This window comes from Corapipo altera, unplaced genomic scaffold (genome assembly GCF_003945725.1).
Source record: "Corapipo altera isolate COAL_440 unplaced genomic scaffold, ASM394572v1 61249, whole genome shotgun sequence".
Lineage (NCBI taxonomy): Eukaryota > Metazoa > Chordata > Aves > Passeriformes > Pipridae > Corapipo > Corapipo altera.
This window is the reverse complement of record NW_020885138.1, coordinates 142-9563: the sequence shown is the minus strand read 5'-3', so window position 1 is coordinate 9563 and position 9422 is coordinate 142. Positions and strand designations below refer to the sequence as shown.

The window sequence follows — 9422 nt, the reverse complement described above, 5'->3', positions numbered from 1 at the left end:
AAGGTACTTTTTAGGGATTTTTGTCTGTTTTTTATTTTAAGGCTAAATAAATAGTTTAAGGCTGAGTCATTCTGAGTTGCACTGGTATGGCCTCTTTTTCAAGCTGACCTCAACCCCCTCTTTCAGCTCAGCATGTGCTTCCACCCACCTCCCTCCAGCCACTCAGCAGGGAAATGAGATACACACGTCACAGCTGGCTGGAGACTGGGAATTCCCTGCTGCAAATGTGGAGGCCAGCTGGAAACATCACTGTCATTTCAAATCAGTACACGGGGTTCATAAAGAGATGGTCATTTTTATTCCAGGGAGGTTTAGTGGAGCAGATGGAGATGTTAGTCTGGGGATGGCAGGAATGTCTTCTGTCCCTTTTGTTATTGCTGAGCCTCTCTTTTACCTGATAAAGTTCACAGGAAGTGAGAATCCAGTTACACTGGATCTTTAATGTGTTGAGATTGTAGAGTCATTTTTCATAGTATCATAGAATCTTGGAATAGTTTGCATTGGAAGGAACCTTAAAGTTCATCCAGTTCCACCCCGTGCCATGAGCAGGGACACCTTCCACTAGATCAGGTTACTCTAAGCCCCACTGAGCCTGGCCTTGAACGCTTCCAGGGATGGGGCAGCCACAGCTTCTCTGGGAAATGTGTGCCAGACTCTCACAGAGAAGAATTTCTTCCTAATATCCAATCTAAATCTATCTTTCCATTTAAGGCCACTCCTCCCAGATTTGTTATTTGCTCTTCTTATTTACTGTTTATTACTTATTGCTATTTATTGCTTACCATCTATTGTTTACTATTTATTCCCTAGTTTACTATGTACTGTTTATTACCTATCACCCACAGTTTATTATTTACCACCTGCACTTTAGGATTTACTATTAGAATTATTAAATACTATTAGTAGTGTTTATTAATTACTATTCATTATTTACTCTTCACATTAACGTCATTTTAAACAAATATTTAACATTATTCACAAACATTTGGGTAATATTGCTTAATGGCTGCAGGCTTTACTTTCCCCACCAACTGAGAAAGAGATGGAGAGGGATATGGAGTGACAGGACAAGGGGGAATGGCTTCACACTGACAGAGGGTCAGTCTATATGGAATAATGGGAAGAAATTCTTCCCTTGAGGGTGGTGAGACCCTGGCACAGGTTGCCCAGAGAAGCTGTGGCTGCCCCATTTCTGCAAGTGTCCAAGGCCAGGTTGGACAGGGCTTAGAGCAACCTGGTCTAGTGGAAGGTGTCCCTGGCCGTGGCAGGGGGTTGGAACTGGATGGTCCTTGAGGTCCCTCCCAGCCCAAACCATTCCAGGATTCCATGAACACACCTCAGGGATGTTGCCACCAGGCACAGAGGAGAAGCAGATGAGGAGGAAGATGAAAATTCCGTGCTCAACGTGATGCCAGGTTTGCAAAGAGGAAGTGCTTGAAGGAACCAGCAAATGGGGCTGCAACGCCCATCCCGTGGGGTGGCACTCGGGCAGGACACTTCCGCTGCTCTCAGAGGGATGACCCAGCCCCGGCATGTCCACACCACAGCTCACACCCAGGACCCAGCCCTGGCTCACACCCAGGGGCCACTCCTGAGGGAGAGGTGGGGAGCCAGAGCATGGACTGCTGAAGGCCCTCAGCATGGATTCACCGTGGTGCTGGTGGCCAGATCTTGCCTGGGACAGTTTGGGCATGGCAGCCTTGTGAAGTTTCACGTGCAGCGCTGGCAGAGGGGACTGGAGTCTGCAGCGTTGGGACACTAAGGCTGTGCAAGGATTGTGCTCTCTCTGGAACCCCTGTGACTGGTGAGATGGGTCTGGGCTCACATCTTCTCTTCCTCCATCTTTCCATTCTTCCCATTCTTCTCCTCAGCCCTTTTCTACTCATAAAGGGCAAATGGCTCTGGATGCCTTTCCTTTCTCTCTCTACTCCCCTTTCAGCTCTCTGTCTTCTGCCACCATGTCCCTCCATTTCTCTTGATTTCCTTGATCCCTTCCATTTCTCCTGTTTCCCTTCCCTTCCCTTCCCTTCCCTTCCCTTCCCTTCCCTTCCCTTTCCTTCCCTTCCCTTCCCTTCCCTGTCTATTTCTTGCCACCTTGGGCCCAGAATTTTCCCTCTAGTCCCTATTTCTCTTGCTTCCCTTCCCTTCTCCTCTCTTCCCAGTGTTGATGTTCTCTGAGTTGCAGATGTTGAAGCCCTTGGAGGATGGGGAACACTGAATTACCAAAGTGCAGGTACTGGACACCCCAAAGTCCCTAATTTTGCCTTCATCTCTTGCGGGTCCCCAGGTGAGCACAAGGAAGATGGACCAGCACCCCAACCACACGACCCACGGCTGGCTTTCAGTGTTCCAAACTCCCACAGAGAGCCTGGAATATGGGGATGGACACAATGGGACTGGGTGCTTTGTGGAGCACATCCCGGAGCTGCTCACGGGCAGCCTCACCCTGCTCACCTGCCTGTGCGGGCTGCTGGGCAACGGGGCCATCCTCTGGCTCCTGGGCTTCCGTGTCTGCAGGAACCCCTTCAGTGCCTACCTGCTGAACCTGGCCCTAGCTGACACCTGCTTCCTGCTCTGCACCTCAGCCTTCCTCCTCATGTACCACATGCCCATGCTCAGCCGCTCCCGTGCGGAGGTGCCGCGGGCGCTGCCGCTCTTCCACTCCATGGTCCTGCTCACGTACAGCACCAGCCTGTACCTGCTCACGGCCATCAGTGTGGAGAGGTGCGTGGGTGTCCTCTGGCCCTTCTGGTGCCGGTGCCACCGCCCGAGGCTCCTGTCCCCTGTGGTGTGCAGCCTGCTGTGGATGCTTGCCTGCATGCTGGCCGGGCTGGTGTACTTCGTGTGTGACCTGGGGCACTCCGAGCACTGCTGGGTGGTTCTGGGAACCTTGTGCTTCCTCAGTTTCTGCATTTTGACTCCTCTTATGGTTGTTTCCAACGTGATCGTCTTCATCAAGCTCAGGCGGAGCTCTTGGCAGCACCACTCACTGAGGCTCTATGCCGTCATCTTCCTCACTGTGTTCTCCTTCCTCCTTTTTGGTATCCCACTCAGCATCCAGATCTTCCTCAACTTCTTTGTCTACATTAACCTTGTCTTTGAGATCTGTCTGTTGCTGGCCTCTGTCAACAGCAGCATCAACCCCATTATTTATGTCCTGGTTGGGAGCTACGGGAAGCCCAGACTCAGGGGATCTGTCAAAGTGGCTCTACAGAGGGTCTTTGAAGACAGGGCTGATTCCCAAGAGGTGGGTGAGACCCCTGCGGTGGGAACTGCTGCCTAAATCCCTGTGGGTACCAACTGGCACTAGAAGACAGGCAACCCTACCTCTGCACAGTGGGAGCAGAGCCTTTGCTTGTCTGGATGAGTTGTGCATCCCCAGGACAAGGGCATACTTGAGAGTTCCAGGGGCAGGGCTGGTTCCCACCTCAAATTTATATTTAAATTATTATAATAAATTTTTTTTCATGTAATTTACTGGAGACTGCAGTTCCTTCCCTTTCTGGCTCATGAGCTGCCTGTGCTTATTTCTGAAGTCACAGTTGTGACAGTCTCCTCATGCTTCCAATTAGTTCATCACACTGAAATGATGTGGCCCAGAAAGTCCTGTCTCATCTGTGCTCCTGTTCTCACCACCTTGATCCTCAAAAGCCCCCAAACCAGAGGAGATGATGGTGAAAGACAGAAATTATGTTTTCAGCTCCCTCTGGCTCAGTGTTCTCCTGTGCCACAGGGATGGAGAGAAAATCCAAGTGCTGCTGGCACCATCATCCAGCAGCCAAATCTTCATCCTCCAAGGGACCAACCTTAAATCTCCAAGGGGGTTTGACTGGGGAGGCAGGAAGGGATGGGAAAAAAGGAAAGTGCTGTGGTGACCAGCACTCTGGGGTCAGACAGACTGGCAAAGAGGGGCTGTGGGAAAGAGAAATTCTGCACTGGGGGTGGAGAAGCCCATGGAACAAACTGGAAGACCCAGAAGAGGCAGAAATAGAGGCTGAGAAGTACAGGAGGAATCCTCCAGGAGGCTGAGCTCTTCCTGCCAGATGAGATATCAGCTTCCCCACACTGCTACCAGAGCCATAATATTTGGACATCGTGGTTTCCTTTGTACATATACAAACCTGACCTTCATGTAAACAAACAACTAATGTTTGTAAATCTTGTGTGGGAAATCCAGATTTCTAGAGAACATGCTCAGGACGTTGCTCAGGGAAGCAGAAGATGAGAGATCCTGGGGAATTCTGTTCTTTAATCAAGCACAGGACTTGATGGGGCAGCCACAGCTTCTCTGGGCAACGTGTTTCAGTGCCAGTCTCACAGGGAATAATTTTTTCCCAATATCCAATCTAAAACCCCTCTCTGTCAGTGTAAGGCCATTGCCCCTTGTCCTGTCACTCCATGCCCTTGTCTCTTGGAGGCCCTTTAGATACTGGATCATGACCTGTTTGCACTGTAAAGGGTCAGCTTGGCGAGAGGATGTGAGATTTGCATTCCACAGTTTGGGACACAAACACAGCATCAACAAGGAAGAGAGGAGGCAGTTCTGGTCCTTGGGTCCTTACACACGCTGGTTCTCAGCAGGAATATCCCTGCTCCCAGATGCATGTGAGTCTGGGTAGGAATCATCTCACCTCACTCCAGCTTTCTAGAAATTCCATGGAATTAATTCTGGGTGCTGAATGACTCCAAACGGAGTGTGGAAGACAACTTAGACGAGCTCTGTAACTTCCCAGTGGCTAAAGCCAGGCAAGCAGCATTGATTCACCCCTTCTTCTATTCCTGAAATCCTGAATCATCCCTCTGCCATCTGCCCATGCTGCATCTCATGCCCAGATTTTATTATTCCACGAGCTCCTTGACACACAAAGTAGAATCCCCTTGGAAACTGTGTGGCGAAGGTCAAGTATCACTGAGTTTGTGGTATACAAGTGGCAAAACCAGATTTGAAGCAGAAATCGAAGTTTCCCAGCAAGTTTGTAGTGCAGGGTCCTAAAGATCCACCCCTGGAATGGGAGGAGAAAAATTCAGCCAGTTCAAAGATCATATTTTGAGATTGGGGTTGCTTTAAAAGGAAAGAGGAACCTGACACGGAGACAAATTCTTTTCCCATAGGTCTCTTTTCTGAGGCTCTCTTTTGTTAGTCATTTCCTGTACAAAGCCAAGAGTAGATTAGAACCAGAACCCTGCTACCGTCACAGGCGGGGGAATAGTTCCCCCTTTGCAAGAGTGCTTGAGAACATGAGTCAACACTGAGAAAAGGGGGATGTGAAAGGACCAGGGACAGACCCCATGCCAGACACTGCTCAGGCTCACCAGGAAGGCTTCACTCCCATTTTCCAAGTGATAATTCCAGCAAAACTCCTGGAGATCCCATTGCAGGGACAGCAGCTGGCGAGTGTGAGGTGATGTGAGACTGCAGGGTGTCTGCTCCAGTGGAATTCTTCAGGCTGCGAGAGGAAAGAAGGTCAGACTCTTCTGGGTGGGTTTTTTCAGCTTAATCAGTGTCGTCCCCCCACCACTGGTGTGGAATCTGATCACCAATTTTCACCAAATCTGATCAGGGAATAGTACTCTGTAGGGTATTAAGACCTATAAATATTATGGAAAAAGGTGGGGGGGAGGGGGGATACTGAAATGAGTGTCCTGCTGAAGAAACCCAGCAGGTCAGTGATATCAACTACAATATTAGACGCCTGAGAATCCAGACACACCCTAAAGCCTCTTGTTCTTTGGTATCTCCAAAGATGTCCTTCTTCAATTATTTTCCTCCTCCAGATCTGTCCTGTTCAAATCCAGGAAGGAGGCATATCCCTGGCTTTTGTGCCAGGCATGTCCATATCCACATCCCACATCCTATTTTCCACTTGTCCTGTTCCTCACCTCTCTCTGTACTCCCCCATGTGGAAATTGGGGCATGGGACAAGATGGGAAAAGCCATGTGTTGCCAATGTGTCTCTGTTTCTCACCCCTCCAGCTGTGTGAGGAGAAGGAGAAGCAGCAGAGGTGTCACAATGGATACATCCTCTGCCACGGAAAGAGCCAGCCCCGCTTGCTGGAGCCAATCCAGTGGGATGGCATCTAACAGGAGCTGGAGTGAGGACAATTCCTACAACTGGACCGACTGTGAAAGCAGCCACTTGAGCAAAGTCCCTGTCACACTCCTCATCTGCCTCTGTGGGATGGTTGGGAATGGGGCTGTCCTCTGGCTCCTCAGCTTCCACATCCACAGGAACCCTGTCACCGTCTTCATCCTCAACCTGGCCATCGCTGACTTCACCTTCCTCCTCTCCATCACCATCACCCTGGGGATATTTTATGTCCCAGAGAGCCTCTGTCATGAGCTGGGCTCACAGGGAGTGACAACTGTGCTGAACATCATCATCCTGTTTGCCTTCACTGCCAGTGTCTACCTGCTGACAGCCTTCAGTGCTGTGACAGCTCTGTCTGTCCTCCCCATGTCCCACTGTCCCTGCCACCACTCCCAGCGCTTCCCAGTGCTCCTGTGTGCCCTGCTCTGGGTCCTCTCCTTCCTGCTCACCACGACTCTCTACTCCCACCCTTCAGCACTCATCGCCTTTGTCCTGAGCTACCTCTTATCGGTGCTCACCCTGATCTGCTCTGGTCTAACCCTGCTTGTTTTCCTATGCTGCTCATGGAAACATCCTCCAAGGAAGCTCTGTGCTGTGGTCCTTCTGGCTGTCATCTTCTTCCCCTTCTTCACTGCTGATTTTGGGTACTGGCTCTTGCTCAGGGTGTTTGATTTTTCTGTCTTTGTCCTCAGCGCCTCCCTCCCGCTCGCCTGTGCCAACAGCAGCATCCACCCTCTTATTTACTTCTTGGCTGGGAGTTGTGCAAAGAAGTTCACAGTCTCTGTTAGTGCTGCCTTCCAGAGGACTTTTGAAGATGTGTCAGAGCCTCAAAATAGAGACAACACAGTGGAATCATCATAAAATGGAGTCATCATAAAATGAAATCATAATAAAATAGAATCATAAAATATCCTGGGTTGGAAAGGACCCATGAGGATCATTGAGTCCGACTCCTGGCCCTGTACAGGACAACCCCAACAATCCCATCATGTGCCTGAGAGTGTGTCCAAATGCTCCTTGAGTTCCGTCAGGCTCCCTGGGAACCCTGTTCCAGTGCCTGATCACCTTCTGGTAAAGAAACTTTTCCTAATATCCACCCTAAACCAGCTGTTTAAACCCCTGCCACCCCAATTCTACGATTCTGAGATGCTCTGGGGATGGAGGTGTCCTGGGGAAATACTGGTGTGGGTCTAGCTGCAGCTGACTGGAATTAACTGCAGCACAAGGAAATGTGGTGGGTGGCAGGGGAACTCCTGCCTGGGGTGGATGCTGGATGATCTGATGAATAATCATAGAATCATCACAGAATGGTTTGGATTGGGAGGAATTTCACAGATCATTGAGTTCCAAACGCCCCACCATAGGCAGGGACACTCATGAAACTTGTTGCTTTGAAATCTGCTTTGAATCTTTCCTTTCAACAGGTCTGAGCTTTCCCTGTCTCAAAACTGAGCTTCTCTACCCTGTGGACTATTAAAACCAAGCCACCAAGGCTCAGAGTTCCTGCCAGTGGGGTTTTTTTGGTGTCTGCTTAAAAACAAAGTGCAGGTGGATATCTTGGCACAGCAGTGCAGAACAATTTCTGGACAATTCCTGACCAGCAGGTTCTGACACATGGGGATACTATGTGGAGACTTCACATTCAGCTTTGTTATCAGGGGCAGTAGGAATGTGTGTTTGGGATCCCCTCTGGAAGGTTCTCCCCAAAAGTGCATCGCTCCTGCTGCACACTGAGTTTGGTCTGCACATCACGTGGCCTATCTGCACACAAGGGTTTGGGGCTGGAACTGCCTCCTGTGGATCCTCCCACTTTTCTCTGGGCTGTCTGGATGGTTTTAGCTTGAGCAGAGTGTCACAACCATGACCTGAGGGCTGGCTCCACTTCTGGAGACTCTGTTCCTCACCTGGGAAAAACAACAGGAGGAGGGTTAAAATTAAATGAGCTCTGCCTGGAGACTCAGCAAAGGTGAGATTTTCTATGTGAAAGAGGATACAGGGAGAGGGAAGGAAAAGGAAAACTGGACCTTTCATGGAAAAGAGCCTGTTGAGGCCATGAGGACTCAATCCCTGTAGTGTGGCTCAGGAATTTTCTGGGTAGAGGGGCAGTGGCAGTGCTTTCCCTGCTTTTCTCTCCCCTCCATGTCTGTCAGCCCTTGTTGAAATAAAGGATAGGCTTTAGAGGCTTAAGAATGAGAATAAATAGAGGAAATGAGCCATTTTCTGAGGCTGAGTCAGCCTTGTTCTTCTGTTCACCAGTGACAAGCTCTGCAGCAAAACCCAGACGCTGTTTATTTAACAAATTTTGGGGTCAGAGTTACCATGTTGGAAACAAACAAGAAAGAAATACAAACTTTATTCAGCAGTAGTAGGAAAGCAAGAAAGATTGGTACAACCAGGATTTTGATTAGTCATTAAAGCCACTGTGCAGAGTTGCTGTTCAGGTCCTCCTGAGGGTGGCCAGGTTCAGGATGGAAGTGGTGAATGGCTTCCTCTTCATATTGATGCCAGAGAATAGCAGTGTAATGCCCCTAATTTCTAAAAATTTAAGTGGTCCAAGCATCTGCTTATGTGAATTTCCATATTTCAAGCTCTTTTTGGTCATGGCTGCAAAGGTGTGTTCGGTGTAATTGGTATGAGCACAGAGAGCACAGGAGTTAGCGTGTGTAGCTTGCCAAGCCCATCTGATCTGGTGATCCCCTGCCTTGCTTCGTGGTATGGTTGGGAGCCGAGTCTAGAGAGGGCTTTGTGATCTGTGCCAGAGCTGGTATTTGCCAGCTGTGCTGCTCTCTGGCATCAGAGAGGTGATATTTGGCATCAGACATCCTCAGCTGCTCTGTGTTATCTCACAGAATGACAGAGGGGTTTGGGTTGGAAGGGACCTTAAAACTCATCCAGTTCCAACCCCCTGCCATGGGCAGGGACATCTTCCACTAGACCAGGTTGCTCCAAGCCCTGCCCAATCTGGCCTGGAACACTTCCAGGGATGGATCTTCCACAGATTCCCATGGGCAACAACTTACTGATGTGAACATGAGTACTAGGAACATACCTCTTGTAATTTCCCAGCACTAGTGAATCTACACTTTACTCAGAATGATTTAGTTCTAGAATTAAAGAATCTGACAAATTCCCACATAAAGTGCAAGGGAATGTTGTAGTTCCTTCCCCAGATCTGCTTGGCATAGGGTTGTTTCCTTTCCCAGAAGTCGGGAATGCAGAGCCGGCTCTGCCGATCTGCTCTTGGGACAGAAAGGGAAGGGTGTTCCGTGTGATCCCAACCCCTCTCCTGCCATCTAGAGGTGTCAGCCCCAAAGAGACCTGTGAAATCACCGC

The 9422-nt window shown here is 49.5% G+C and overlaps 2 protein-coding genes across 3 annotated transcripts; both read left to right on the top strand.

Annotated features, from left to right (window-relative positions):
• Positions 1–1690: 1690 nt before the first annotated feature.
• LOC113960509 (mas-related G-protein coupled receptor member D-like) lies at positions 1691–3628 on the top strand. The gene is made up of 2 exons (XM_027670114.1): positions 1691–1804; positions 2288–3628. Exon 2 carries the CDS (start codon positions 2303–2305, stop codon positions 3281–3283), a length of 981 nt encoding a protein of 326 aa, XP_027525915.1. The 5' UTR covers positions 1691–1804; positions 2288–2302; the 3' UTR covers positions 3284–3628.
• A 1564-nt stretch (positions 3629–5192) lies between these two features.
• On the top strand, positions 5193–7006 carry LOC113960510 (mas-related G-protein coupled receptor member H-like). 2 transcript variants are annotated; one of them, XM_027670116.1, is made up of 2 exons: positions 5193–5464; positions 5975–7006. In XM_027670116.1, exon 2 carries the CDS (start codon positions 6012–6014, stop codon positions 6948–6950), a length of 939 nt encoding a protein of 312 aa, XP_027525917.1. In that variant the 5' UTR covers positions 5193–5464; positions 5975–6011; the 3' UTR covers positions 6951–7006. The 2 variants fall into 2 exon arrangements, with proteins under 2 accessions (XP_027525917.1, XP_027525916.1); XM_027670115.1 differs by having other exon boundaries at positions 5193–5479.
• The last annotated feature ends 2416 nt before the right edge of the window (positions 7007–9422 follow it).

Bases quoted from the DNA above. Each gene is read 5' to 3' on its own strand.
- LOC113960510 (XM_027670116.1), top strand. From the start codon at position 6,012: ATGGATACATCCTCTGCCACGGAAAGAGCCAGCCCCGCTTGCTGGAGC.
- LOC113960509 (XM_027670114.1), top strand. From the start codon at position 2,303: ATGGACCAGCACCCCAACCACACGACCCACGGCTGGCTTTCAGTGTTC.